Consider the following 15577-nt stretch of genomic DNA (forward strand, 5'->3'; position numbering starts at 1 on the left):
TCGACTAAAACTTTAATTCTGGTCTGGTACTAGGAGGGGGGGGGGCAGATGCAGGGCGAGTTCTGAAAATTTTTCAAGAGTAAACGATTGATATTTTGGCGATAAAAAAATCGCCCCCCCCCCGTCAGTTGACGCCTTCTACGGCCGAGTAAGCAGAATTCAAGGTCTGGCCCTGCAAAGATGAATCCCTTTACTTTCTAGTGTTTTGCATTACAAATTCACTACGCGTGGGGGCGTGAGTAATTCTAGAATGGAAGCCCCCCCCCCATGCTTATGTATGCGTATCTGATAGAAGTAGGTGGGGCATGGCCCCCACAAGGGGTGGGCTGACAAGGCTCCAACCTTGGGGCCCGGGACAATTTCCCAATTTTTTTGTTTTTTCACGCTACAAATTCATAAAGGGGCCCGTGGAAGTCTGGTCGGGGGGCCCCGCAAAATATCCCAGCCTAGGGCCCTGCTCCAGGATGTGGGAGCCCCAAGACGTCAATTAGTGGAGGGCACGGATAGTATAGTGCCCGGGCGCTGGACAAGGAGTTTACTCTTTTCTCCGTTCAAACAAACTAGGGGGAGGGGCGACAGAGCTTTTTTAGTTGCTGCCCTGAGGGAAGGGGCTGTTTGGTGCGCATCCGATCAATACGCCATTGCATACCCATTGTACTAGAGTTTTCCCAAACGTTTTTGTTCCATGGCCCCCTTAATCAGACTTTACTTTCTTTCTGCATAGGCTGAGATAAACTTGGAAGTCTGGAAGGCACGGTGATGTCAATAGGGCCCCAACTAGATGCTTGGTCACCCGGGGCAAGCGCGCATTTTGACGCCCCCTTGTAATGCTCAAGGAGAGGTTTCAGAATGAAATTTGCGCCCCCTCGGGTCCAGCGCCCGGGCCCACGAGACCCGTTTGCTCCCCCCTAGTTGCGGCTCTGTGGATGTCAATTCATATATACATTAAATCAGCCGACTCCACCTTTGACGTTGGGGGGGGGGCAATGCCTCCCGTATCTCCGCCAATGTTTCATTAAGCGTACCCAAAGAAACCAATTTACTCGTAGCTTCTACCGTCCCCTTGCATGCACCCCACAAGGAAAATTGGATAATTCATATTTCTGAGGCCCCCGGGCGAGCCCATGCCAAAATGCGTGTTTGCCCCGGCCGACGAAGCAAGCAGTAGTGGCCCTATGTGGGAAACCCATGTTCTTTCTCCCCCCCCCCCCCACAAGGATAGGGCTGACAGGACTCCAGTCCAGAGGCGCCGGGACGATTCTAGAGAGTCCGTGTTCGGCGCGCGGGCCCCGCAAAAGATCCCAGCCTATAGGCCCTGCTGGGGGAGGGGAATTGATATGGCATATTACTCCAATATGCGATTTTTGTGCGTATTCGACTGTACAAAATTCACGAAATCGACTTCTCAAATAACATTGGGATAATGTGAATGCCAAAAAGGGGGAGGGGGGTGTGGTAGAACATGAAAATTGAACTCACCCATGGCTTTCATGAACTCCTCGAAATTGTCGCTGCTGACCAACTTGAATTTACCACATAAATCAGCTGAGGCCATTCTCAAAACACTTATTGATTAATTGAATTAGTTAATTAATTGAGCGAAACAATTCGCTGCTGAGAATTCCAACGAGAGAGAGATGGAGAACACGCACACTCTACGGAGAGAAAAAAACTGAAGCTGTGGTGGAAGTTTGAACAACCGGCTCTTCTCTTTTCGCCAGAAGCAGAACATATTCCCCTCCCATGCGTCATTGTTGGCAAGATGCCAACAAAAGGGGAGAAAAATTGAATTTCAAAAAAAATATTGTTTCGTGCTGCCATCTGCATTCGAACAAAATAAACTCTTTCATCGATCCCATGATCACTGACGCAGGCAGGATCTTTTCAGACACGCACGGGCCAAATTTAGCCAGTGTGTCATCTAAACGCCCACCCGGTCACGGCCCGGGGTCCTCAAGAAAAAGGGCCTGAAAAATTAGAAGTAGTTGAATTTTTCTAGAATTTGCCAGCAAATGCCTCAGAAAAATCATTTGACACGGAGGCCCACGATGCTCATAAGGTGGCTCTGCAGACAGCTAGGGACTACGTCAGTGAGTGACAAAAGAGTGACCTAAAGAGTTTGCAAACACATGAATGAGAAGAGTGACTTAGAGTGTAAATAAGCATGTGAATGACTAAAAGAACGTCCGAGAGCATGTGTAAACCACAGGCACATATAGATATGTAAGGCTGGGGGGGGGGGGGGCGGCACGGTGATAAAATTATGGTTGGCACCCCGATTCCACCAATCAATGTTCCAGGGCACGATAATGAAATCTGGTGGGGGGGGGGGACGTAATGATGACAATTCATATATCGTATATGCATACCAGTTCCAGACTCTGTTACTGACGTTGGTGGGGAGCATTGCCCCCCACCCTGTATCTTCGACCCTGGTGTAAACGTGTAAATAATCAAAAGAGTGACCCATAAAGGAACTCCTATCCGTCAACCAAAAGAGTGACCTCGAGCGTGTGCAAGCGTGGGAGTGACTTGTAAAACGAGGCAAACATGTCAGCGAGTGACTAAAAGAATGACTCAGAGAGTAATCAAGGGAGTGACCTGCAGAACGTGAAAGTATGTGAGCGTGAGAGTAAATACGATATAAAATAACACATATATATGGGTATATCATATATGTTTCAACCAGACTAAAATAGTGTGCAAGTATGTGAATGACCCAACGAGTGACTTGGAAAGCGTGAGCATGGGAGTGGCCCACCAAAGTGACTTAGAGACTCATGGGTGTACTTGCTTGGGGAGGGGGGGGGGGTAGACCAAGAGAGTTATAGCACAGAGTGACGAGTTCGGGGGAAGAGAAGTGAAGAAATATTACACTAGAATGGGAGAAGGGCGGCAAAATTCGTGCAGCCCAGAGGCGGCAAATCCATAAATACTCCAATTTGATGTAATTGGTATATTTGATACAATACACCAACTGATATAATTTAATGACATCTGAATTGAAGGGGCCAATGGAGGCCCCGAGTTTTACGGGGGGGGGGAATAAATAATTGAAGACTTTTATTTATTCTATAAAATATTATTTCTCTTACATTCGTTCTGAAATATTTTTTTTTTCATTTCTTGTGAAAAAGTTTCTGATTAATTACTGATTAAATTAATAAACTCAGAGATGAATTTTAGTCTGAAATCACTTTAAATTATTCTTTAATTATTTATTTCGGTGATTCTGAAATCATTTCCCTTCTTAATATATCTTCAAATCACTTCTTTCAATAATTATGCAATTATTCTTTTACTGATTTTCAAATAATTTCTACCGGAAACTATTTCTTTCACTGATTTATAAGGCGGAAATAAATGCGAAAAATAATTTGCAGACGTGAAAATAAATGGCAGAAATAATTTGCAGAATGGTGAAAAAATAAATGGCCAAAATAATTTGGAGAATGGCGAAAATATGGACTGGCAAAAAATAAATGAATGGCAGAAACAATTTGCAGAGTGGTGAAAAAAAGGGAGAAATAGTTTGCGGACCGGAGATGAAAAAGTAGGAGACATTGCAGACTACTACTACTAGTAAATCATACATGAACCCGTCCATATTCCTCTGCGGAACCTCTAACGAATGGACATTGCAGACTGGTGGAAATAAATATATAAATAGGAGGAGAAATAATATATATATTTATTTACGATCCGGCAAAAAATAAATAAATAGGAGCGATAATTCGCGGATCGGCAAAAAACGAATGAGTGTGAGAAAATTTACAGACAGGCGAAAAATAAATGAATAGGAGGAATAATTTGCGGACCGGCAAAAGATAAATCAGTAGGGAAAAAAAATTTGCGGACTGACAAAAAATTAAAACATGGAAGAAATAATTTACGGACCGGCAAAATATGAATGAGTAGGGGGAATAGTTTGTGGACCGGGTAAATGAATAAATGAGAGAAATACCGGCAAAAGATGAAACAAAAGGGGAAATAATTCGCAAAATGAATGAGTAGGGAAAATATTTTGTGATCTGGAAAAAAAAAATACCGTAAGTAGAAATACAGTAGAGCAGTGATTCCCAACGTGGGCGTTAACGCCCCCTTGGGGCAATGGAAAGTTCCGGGGGGGGGGGGTAGAAGCTACGGGTGTAACATAGGATCCTATGGGTTAGATTGCGTTGGGGGGCGATGGGAGAAAAAAAATTCTAAAGAAGGGAGGTGGGGGGGGCGATGGGACGAAAAAGGTTGGAAGACTATGCAGTAGAACATCGATTACCCAAATATCGATCCAGGGCAGCAACTATATAGATACTTTGTCATCTGGGGCAAGCCGGCATTACGGCGCCCTTTGTTATGTAGAAGAAACAGTTAAAGGGTGAATTCGGTGCCCCCTTCTGGTTCAGCACCCGGAGCACCAGACCCGCCTGCTCCCACCTAGTTGCGGCCCTGTACCGATCAACTGAAACATCGGTTAACCGAAAGCGTTTCAGTCGGGAACTCCAATTAGTGAGCTATGTAGAAGTTCCGTTAGCGGCCGCAAATGCTTTTCCCAAATGATATATTCCCCAGAGTGATGCAAAATATATACAGTTTCGTGCTTAATATCAGTTAACACTGTTTCTTTGTTTCATATTGCACCTACGATACTTTTTTTTCCTGTAAATGATCGGTTATGCGAAAAATCAGTGATCCGAACACCCAATTCCCCAATTGTTTCGGATAATCGATGCTTTACTGTAGTACACCATTTGTGGACCCGCAAAAAATAATACATGGCAAAAAAAAATTCAACTGACGAAAATGATTTCTTTCTTTCATCAATTTAGAAATCAGATTTGAACTTTCATCATGCTATTATGGAATGATTTCTGTCATGAATTTCCAGTTATTTCTTTCATTAATGGTGAATTTCCAGTTATTTCTTTCATTAATGGTGAATTTCTGACTACTTACAAAATTCTATTTCTTTTATGAATTTATTTCTTCATGAATTGTATAAAAACATTTATCCGCGGCTCCCCAAATAGGCTGATGAAGCGCTGCTTCAAAGCGTCAAACACATCAATATTGGCAGCTCACCTCGACGCGCTCTTGACAAAGGTTGGCGAAGCCCTTATAAGCCACGTGCTAGGGCTGACAGGGCTCCAGCCCTGGGGGACCTGGACAATTACCATCATTTTTTGTATTTTCACGTTGTAAATTCACGATAGAAGGGCCCGTGAGAAGTCTGACTTAGGGCTCCACCAAAGATCCCAGCTTAGGGTCTCTGCTCCAGGATGTAGGGGTCATGACCGTGACGCACACTTTGAGAAACACACTACATTATAAACAATAGAACCCCACCGTCACCACAGTGTTGGTTGACCGAAGTTGGTTTTCTCTGGTTCCCGACTTCGAGGCGTGAATGCGAGCCGATCTCTCCGTTAGAGGGCAACATGCCCCCAACGGTAAAATCTTTAATCATTGCACTTCACTAGTAGTAAGAAAATTCGATGGCAGATGGCAGCACTACACATAAAAGCATTACATAAAAACAAACTTCACGTTAGGTTCACACCAAGTGCATGAACATTCATTCACGTGCTAATTTATTAAAAATTCCATAGAAGAATGTGTGCGATTGAACCTTAAGCTTCCTTGAATCTCTTCTGTGTCCGAAACGTTCGTAATGCTAGATTCGGAGATTCATTGCTGAGGTAAAACAACTAAAAAACTTCACAAACAGTACTTGTCCAACAACTTTATCCACTAATATCAACATCACAATTAAAACCTCATGTGAGCTCCAGTAACAGGAAAATTCTGAAATGTGAACTGTTAATCGTTGAATTTATGAGACACCCTGTACAGAATAGAAAATACACTTCTTTGGATCTCCAAGCTGGAACCCTATCAGTTTCCTCCTTGGAAGGTGGGAGTAGAAGAGGAATTGGTGAAAAAAAATTTCATAAGTGATGAAAAAAATTCTAGATGTAGGGAAAAAAATTTCCAGAATTAACAAAAATTTATTCCAGAATTAATGAAAATCCAGACTTAATGAAAGAAATAATTTTAAAAGTAATGAAAAATTTTAAATGAAAGATAAATATAATTTGAAACTTCAGAAAAATTATAGAATTAAGAATTGATGAGACAAATATAATTTCAGAATTTATGAAGATCTTCAATAATTGGTGGACCTCTATTTGACCCGAGCCATTGACCCAGGGCCGGAACTAGAAGGGAGCAACTGACCAGGGTGGAAAAATTTAGGAGTACGGCAGTTTAAGGAGGGAATATAGAACAGATTAAAATTATGGAATTTTGATGTGAGTGCGGCAAACAGTGCTAGTTACGGCCCTGTGTTGACCGCGCTATGAGTAGCCTACATAGCCCTGCGTTGATCCATCCATGCAGATGCTATTGCCTTTACAGAATTGCAGAAATCAGTCATAAGCTGATACCCCCACCCGTTCCGCCTATGGGTCCCAGTTGTAAAGATCTACCGCCCGAGTAGCACCGTGGTAAGATGCTCGTCTTCCACTACGAAGGTTACCATCAAGGTTCATGGGTTCGAATCCGGGCATAGAACGTTAGAAGCACGTTCTTTACCTACCGAACCTGGTGCGACCCCCGATGGATATGACCGGAGTTGGTGTGCGGTAAAGCAGTTGTAGAGATTTGTCACATAAAATGAAACTCTCCATGGGTTAGATGAACATTATTAGGCAGTACAGTATTCTAATCCATGGTTTTTCAATCTTAAAATAATGCAGTAATAGGTCGAAATCCTCCTCCCGCTTTTACACTCTTTATAGTTGAGATCACTCAGTGGTTGAGATAAGCTGTTAGATGAGGCCCCTCTTATTTTAGAGGGCGGAAGTCGTCTTTTATACGGTGGCAATGGATGAACATATGGTAGATAGGGTGGAAAAAATGGACAAGCAAGAGTTATTCTCCTCCCTCTTCTCTTTCAGCCCGAATTGGTAGAAGAAAAATTAGGCTAATAATAATAATGGACGAGATTCTCGATTATCCGGGTATCAACGGAATTGGAGCATCCTCTTTTCTTCTTCCCTTTTAGCTACAACGTCCTCCATTTCCGCCCATCGCTTGTGCAACAACGTGTGCCAAAGACGAGGCTATTATGATCCATCCATACCACACATCATACCATCATCATGCCACTGACAGCATAACGGTATGGTGGATGAGAAGTGAATAAAAAAAAAAGAACAAAACACTGTTCTTTTTATGTGTCTATTGTACATGGCAGAATATGACTCAGTGTCGAGCGATTTTTGACTCAGTCACCCTACGATGGCCTCAGTCATCAGACACGACGAAAAAAAAAGATCGTATGACCGAAACTTTTCTTTTGAAATTCGACCTCCACCGTAAGATGGGTTTCATTCAATGGCCTTCGATCCAATCTCACTCTCTAATAAATTAATATTCATTTATTTCTCTCTCCATTCATGAATATTCATTGGAACAGTGATTCCCTGAACGGGGGAAATCGTATCACCAAAGGGTATCATGAGATTGGCCATGGGTGCAGCGAGATGTTTTATGGGTAAAACATGTATGTATATTAAGAGAAAAGTAAAATATTTAGTTAGTTATAATGTAAATCATAAGAGCAATTCCAAGCCAGTATGCCATGATAATTTTAGGCAGTTTTTTAATAGTGTTATTTCTGTTTCTCATAAAAAAATTCCCCCCCCCCCGCTCTTTGATAAAATTTACCTTTTAAAATTTTGGGGAGGAGTGAAATATTACTCTTCAAAATGATTTTTTTTCGAATAACGCTGGTACCGAGTAGGACAGTGAAGCAGATCAAGTCTTTTTTTAACTCGTTAACTTGTGGTGTTTTTGCCCCCCTCCCGAACCTGGGCAGCAACAAGAAACGAAAATTTACTCTGTCGACCGTAGCCAATGTCCATTTTGGTGCTCCCCTTGACCGTAATTTTGAACGAAAGAACAGTAAACTCAGCAGCTTTCCTGATCCTGCTCCAGAGTCACCAAACCTGATCCCTGTCCTAGTTGCGGCCTGCGTCCCACCGTCGCCAGAGTGGTGGTCTGCTGAAGTTGGTTTTCTGTGGTTCCCAACTTCAAGGCGAGTATGCGAGCCGATCTCCCCTTTAAAAAGTCTAGCCACAGAGAGCAACAGACCTACAAACAGTACGAATGTAATTCAATCATAACACATCACTCACTTCACTTCTGAAATATAGATGGCAGCAATGAGTAATCAAACACAACACTACATACGTACTCAGACTGTGTGTTAGGTACACAGTTACACTTCCGGCGCAACTCACTAGGTAATAAATCGCCCATAGATGGTGATAGACCTGAGTTGTGCTCGGTTTGAAAGAAAGAAAGAAAAGTTGCGGCCGTTGCCCCAGCGTTTCTTTACTGGTTACGGTGAATCACCAGTAAAGAAAAAAAAAATTTCGTTCCTAGGCTATAAGCTTTTCTGTTTTTTTGTCAATGATTATGTTTCCCGGCAAGTGTTGTTGAATGCCTTTTCTTGAAAGCGGCCCATCAGTCTGAATTTCTTATAAAATGGCCTACCCCAAAAAACTGGAAATTTTCATGACATGCATTTTTATGGAGAAATTATGCTAAAACGAAGTAAAAAAATTATCTCTGCTCCATCCCCACTCCATTGAACTTGTTAAAAAAAAACCTTAGAAATGTTTAAATCAGATTCCCCCAAACTTTTCAAACGTTCCATCGCCTCTTCATTCAGAAATGTTTTTGCTCATCGCTCCCTTCCCCCAACTCAATCCAACCTATAGGACTCTATGTTATATCCGTAGCTTCTATCGGCCCCCTGGACCATTTAATCGCCCCCGGGGGCAATATCGCCCACTTTGGAAAACACTGGTATGAGAATTGAAATATAAATTTCATTGATTGAAATATAAATTTCAGTAGATCGAAATGAATCTAATTGCTGAAATAACATAACGTTTGAGCACTGTTCATGCTCATACGCAAAAGAGATGAGTACCCTTTGACTGACGAGCTACATGTACAAGACACCTGAATTCGAAGACAAACGAGTAATTCAGATGATGACTAGAAAAAGAGTTTGGTCTACTTTCCGACGTGTTCCACCTTTTTTAAGCATCAATTAAAAACCTTTTTCCTTTTCCTTTAAATGCATGTGCTAACGGAAATGAACATGCCATCATTTCTTTTGCCACTCTCTATAATAATAAATAATCTGATAAACCCTAACACCTGGAACAACCTAACAACTGGCATTTGGGGGAACAATATCCTGCTGTATCGATGCAAATTTAAAGTCATTTCCTCCGCCTCTAAAATGAAGTCACATACGAAAAAATTTCATAAAATATTGTTCGAAGAGATTTTTTAAGCAGCAGGTAAAATCCTCCATCCGAATTCACTGGCGTGTCTTTTAAATACCTGTTTTTATTATGCAGAAATTTTTCATTCGTTTTATGTGGAAATATTTTTTTTCAGAATTGAACACTGAACGAAAATTGCACAAGCACAGTAGTTTGGGTTTCCTGACTCAATTTCATAATTTTCCGAAAAACTTTTCTTTTGGCATGGTATATGATACAAGTATGAATACGGTATGGCACAAAGGTTGTCAAATTTCAAACATCAAAATATGGGCCACATATTTCAAGAAGTACTGTCAGCTTAAAACATACATGGTATAACACACTACCTACTTCACCAAACACCAACTCTTGGCCATATCGCTATATTTGCAATTTACTGCTTTTAAAGAGATGGGTTGGAATGCCTGTGGGTGGTCGCCTCAAGCTCGTTAGGGAATGGTAACACTACCTGACATATGGTGCGTAATAGCGTGTATTAGTCAGCAAATTTGGAGAAATTCACTCGTAACTGCCTACAACAGATGATGCCACCACGACAATCACAGTAAACTTCCACTACTAATACTATGTACACTATTCGTTCTATTTATTTGGAGTTCTATTATATATTAAAAAATACAGAAAATGATAATAAAAATAGTGTAAGAGGTTTCAATACTTCTTTTGAACCTCATTACTGTCATTAATGGTTCATAATTGCGTTATTAATGGTTCATAATTGCGTCATTAATGGTTCATAATTGTGTTATTAATGGTTCATAATTGCGTTATTAATGGTTCATAATTGTGTTATCAATGGTTCATAATTGTGTTATTAATGGTTCATAATTGCTTTTTGCCCTGGAAACCAAAATACTTGACGAAACAAAAAACGGAGAGACACACTGGCATTTCTTGGACATCGATACTGATACTCATTCAAGGTTTAAGTTCAATATACAGCAATGTATTGTCTATCTTTCCTCTTCCCTCCCCACTTTTTTTTTCTTTCAACGACGAATGCCGACGATGCGTCACCTGTCGACTTAGTGTACGCGGTAACGGTAACGATGCACCGCGGCTCCTTGGAGCACCATCAATGATTATCAAGGGCACAGCGGTGAGCTATCTTTGTTATTGTGTGCTTATCCAATACCATGAAGTATTTCTTTGTTAGACTACTATGGGGAACCGTGGATACATGTCCACTAGGGTAAAGGAGCCACGGAAGACAAAAGGTTTGTGAACAACTGCCATAAGCAATTGTCACACCGTATTCCTTTCATCAGCAATTTTATTTTGTGCGTACGTGCATAGAATCAATACCACACTAGAAATCTCTACGTGGCTTCACAGCACTATGCCCCCCGGGCAAAATGACATTCTGGGGGTGAGGATCTAATTAGCTGAAAGTACCTGATTATAAATTTCAATGCTTTCTTTCGAAAATCATAGCACCAACTAATTACACGAGGCCCTTCATACACTTGAGGTCCTGGGCCGGGCCCGGGTGAGCCCATGCAGTAAAACGGCACTGTGTGTACAACAGCGGTGCTACACTTTTTTTGACTCGTGGAGCTTCCCCCCTTCCCTTCTAGTATATAATTTCTAGGACGGAGCCCCTATTGGCCTATTTTTTATGTATTCATCAGTTACCGATTTATTTTTGTTATTTAAAAATATTTATAATTATTCTTTTTTCAAATTTTTTTTTTTTTTTTTAATTTTCTTCGAGTGGCCGCGGAGCCCCTGGGGAGTGCACGCGGCTCCTCGGAGCACCGGGTGCGAACCTCTGGTTTACAAAGTACTCCTCCATGATAGTTGACTTTTATACAAATGTTGATATTTTGGGGATGCGGAAGCGGAATGAATTGAGGAGATCTCCATTTATTTTAAAATAGGATAGTCTGTGTTGACGTATTATTTTTCAATGATACATGTATGAGTTCAACTTTAATCTTTTTTTTACGAATTAAATTCGTAATTCATACTACTGTATTCTTTTATCAGTTCCTGAAAGCGTTTGCCACCGAGACAGAGAGAAGCTGAACAAATGAACTGAGAAATGCCCGCCAAGACAAATAAAGACGCAGCTGAATGTACAATACATTCGCAAAAATTCATGACCGACTCACGTACAGCACAATACATGTCCGAAAAATACGCGAGAAGGTAACAAAGGAAAGTTCCTTCCGTAATGTTCTTTTTTTTAAGTATGTGTCTTCTTTTCTAAATATTGAAATGAAAATCGGGTAGAAAATCCACTCATATAAAAAGGTATAATTCAGAAAAAACTTTAAAAACCACATTTATAATAATAAATAATGAACACATTTGAGAGGTGGCCAAAATGTTTTCCTTAACTTGACAAGTAAACCACAACCTTGTTTTATTTCGTATATTGCATACATGCATAAAAGGTAAGAATCGTTTGACAATGTAATTGATGGAGGAAATTTCGAGATTTCAAAATGATAGACAGCAGGTCAAAGCCCCCATCAGAATTCACTGGCGTTTCTGGCGTTTTAAATGCCTGTTTTTCTTATGCAGAAATTTTTCATTCGTTTATGTGGAAACATTTTTTCAGGATTGAACATTGAAATCGATCATCAACCTGCTTTGCAATTTTCAAAGAAGACGACATTTGAAAATTTTATTCTTTAATATACTTTTTTGTCATACTCAATATTAAATCTTCAGACTCGAAAGTTATTTTGCTTAAGTAATAAAATACTGTACAGTGAAACCTCGCAGTAAATTGTTGTATCGAAGTATTACTGTAATAAAATATTAAATTCAGAAATAGGTTATTAAACGGAAACTAGTACATACAAAGAATTCACAGTCAAATGTGTTTCCCAATTCTTCCCTTTCACTTCATTTTTTATTTTAAAAAAATTGAAATGTTCGACGTCAATACGTCGTCTAAATCAGTGTTTCTTAACCTTTTTTTGCCCGTGGCCCCCTTTGAACCATTTTTTTTCCTCGTCGCCGCCTGTCTTACCCTGAGTCTTCAACTCTCATCTAAAAGCAAGATCCTTTATACGTATTGAAATAATTTTTTCATTGAATTTATACTGAACGAAAATTTTGCAAAGAAAATTGGCATCCAGACCACTGGCCTAGAATTTATCGATCTCCCCGCTAGTCCAAGTTCTATCAGAACCGTCTCAACATCACGCAACCCCCCCCCCCCCCCCAGGCAAAGTGATACTATGTTAGTCACATACATAGCTGGAAATAAACAGCCTATACATTTTCTACTTATTTTCAGAATTTATTCTACTATACAAATATCATAATGTCCCTATCTTACTTATGGACATGAGGGTCCCGGGCATGACCTCTCACAAGAGTGGGACAGTCAGAGCTGCAGCCCGGGGCCTGATATGGTTTTAACCATCTTTTATTATTTTTCACACTATAATTAAATATAGAGAAGGGGGGGGGGTCTGTGAAAAATCTAGCCAGGGACCTGCGAAAAACTTCATCCTAAGGAACTTGTTGCAAAATGTAGGCGGTGAGGCCCGAGTAGGTCCATGCCCTAAGATGGCCTTGGTTTTATGGGTGGTTATGGTCACTAATGTAAAAGCTTTATTTCTTCACACCTTAATTTTTCTTCTCAGTTCTCTGAAGCTCTCCAAACCACCTGTTATGGCCCCTTTTTCCATTTTCTTCCGTGGCCCCCTTGAGGTATCCCAGTACCAATAGGGGGCCATATGGCCCCCGGTTGAGAACCACTGGTCTAAATCATCTAACGATACTGTTTGCGTTCGCAAAAAGTTTCTTAACCAAATAATTTAACCGCTTTACAATCACGGAAGTAATATTGCGTCTAAACGCCAGTGGAATAAATTCAAACAAGAGTTCCTGTGTTTTCTTCCCCCTCTCTCTTTACCATTGTGAAGCTTCATAGTAACCCTATCACCTGGACACACTGCACACATTTCGATACTGTACAGTCACATATTCCTTCCCTCCTTTCTTTCTATATTCCTGTTAATGATTATACTCCTATTAATCTATAAAGAGAAAACGTTGGGTGAGGGAAAAAGAACTCTTAAAAAAAACTCTCTCATCCATCATACCTTTTCCTTTTATATTTTTTTTCCTTTCCCCTTCCTTTTTCTAACGTGTGGTTAGGTTAGGACGAGGTTACCAGATTTATCGCCGATTCCTAGATAGAGATAATCCAAATTTGTTGGAAAAAGCTTGTAAGCGAAGTGGTTAAACGCTCATATCTCAGTAAGTAATCAGAATATAGCAGTGTTTTTGATATCTACGGCTAGATCTCGTTCACACAAATCCAATGGTAACCATTTGCTTTTAATAACTTTCCCCAGTCTGAGCACCAAGGTCGTGGCCCACATTCGTAAGGAAATTGCTTTACGCTACATCTTAAGAGGTTCACAACGCAAATAAAAGCCAATGATGTCACCTGATAGGTATTTTTAGACAAATCCAATGATGCTGCTGTGGTTCTGATTCCTCTTCTGGTCTGGACACCAGGATATCGGTCCGCTTTCATGATGAAATTGTTTTACGTTGTATCGCGGGAGTCAAATAGAAACCAGTAGATCAGATGGTCTAACCCAGTGATTCCCAACGTGGGCGTTAACACCCCCCTCGTGCGATGGAATGTTCTAGGGGGGCGGTAGAAGCTACGGGTATAGCATAGGATCCTATGGGTTAGATTGCGTTGGGGGGCGATGAGAAAAAAAAATTTCTGAAGAAGGCTGCAATGGGGGACAAAAGAGGTTGGGAAACACTGATTTAGAGCATAGTTTTTCACCATTTTAAAAATGGAGCAGATTTATTTCCACGTATTATTGGGCTCTGGATCCGCGCTTGAGATATCTCAAATATCTTACAATAATATTGCTTACCATAGGCGTCAAAATCATTTGCGGGGCGGCCGCACGGATCTACTCTATGAGGGAAGCCAAATCCGAGTTGAAAGGGTGGGAAAAAACTCTCGGACTAAAAAAAAACGTGGTCGGGGGGTACCAAAAATAGGTTCCGCACGGGTAGAGATTTTTTCTCGAGCCGTTCTTGATCACTAGAATAATCACTAATAAAGTTTGTGAAGGATCGTTCCCTTCATTATCCAAAAGTTCGTGACTACACAATTGAACGTACCCCCACTTCCCTAGAGTCACGCTTTACGAGACGACTGGTAAACTTACCCTAAACACATGGATTATAGCTTCATGTTACATAGTATTGATTTACATAGTATATCATTACATAGTATACGATTTTTTCAATTTTTAAGTGTTATTGCTCGTTCAATAATAGTATTGAAGGAGCAATAACACTTAAAAATTGGAAAAATCGTTAAAAAGGGGAATAAAATAAAGATTTTATTCCATATTTATGTTCAAAATTTAATATATTTAATATACAGTAAAACCTCTCTTAACGGATACCCCTCAAATGAGATCACCCCTTTTAACGGTCAGATAATATTTTCCCCTTGTAAATTTAAAGTATGTACTTCAAACTCCTGATTAACGACCACCCTCTTAAGAGTGCCATAGGCCTCTAACCAAGTTATTTTTCTGAGACTCTACTAGCCCGGGTGTCCATTTGTTAAGACAGCACTGTGTATCATGCAGGGCCGCAACTAGGGGAAAGCAGGCGGGTCTGGACCCCCCAGTTGCCTTGCAAATTTTACATTTAACAATATAAAGGGCGCCAAAATGCGTGATTGCTCCAGCTGACCAAGCATCTACTGCATCCATGGAATCATGTTTCCAATCAGGTAACATGATATTATTCAAAACACTTATAATTAATAAAAAATTTTGATAGAGATAATTAATCTCACCACAAGCGGCCAGGAAACTCTCGAAATTCTCATCGCAAGACACCATTTTGTATTTTCCGAGGATATCAGACATTTTTTTCTCTGATTTCAATATGTAGAAACAAATGGGAGAGCTGTAGAAAAGATGGAGTGCGCAAATAACGACACTGACTGGAGGTATAAAAATGATAACGGAACTAACTCAGAATGGTACGTGCAGACGTATGAATAAAGTCTCGTTGGGTCGACCAATCCAATTTCATTTCTGTGACGACACAGTATCTTTGTCCAATTACAACGTCCGTAACAAATTGCCGTGGGAAAAAAATGGAAAAGCGAGGGGGGGGGGGGATTAAATGGTCGTCGTGGTTGTGAGTCATTTCTAAGGCTTGAATAGATTTACTATTATTATTTTCTTTGC

General features: G+C 40.5%; 1 protein-coding gene across 2 annotated transcripts in view; it reads right to left on the reverse strand.

Annotated features, from left to right (window-relative positions):
• The window catches only part of LOC149077649 (fatty acid-binding protein-like), a 30281-nt gene extending 14913 nt beyond the window's left edge, over window positions 1-15368 (reverse strand). Inside the window, exon 1 of one of the 2 annotated variants that reach the window (XM_089245210.1) lies at window positions 15178-15368. In XM_089245210.1, the coding sequence (XP_089101336.1) occupies window positions 15178-15250 (73 nt within the window). In that variant the 5' untranslated portion in view covers window positions 15251-15368. Of the gene's footprint in view, window positions 1-1479; window positions 1733-15177 lie in introns of those variants that run through there. The other variant, XM_089245209.1, reaches the window with a different exon arrangement.
• Window positions 15369-15577: the final 209 nt, after the last annotated feature.

Source organism: Pholcus phalangioides, unplaced genomic scaffold (genome assembly GCF_987345545.1).
Source record: "Pholcus phalangioides strain wild (caught in Gottingen) unplaced genomic scaffold, Ppha-v1.0 ptg000015l_1, whole genome shotgun sequence".
Lineage (NCBI taxonomy): Eukaryota > Metazoa > Arthropoda > Arachnida > Araneae > Pholcidae > Pholcus > Pholcus phalangioides.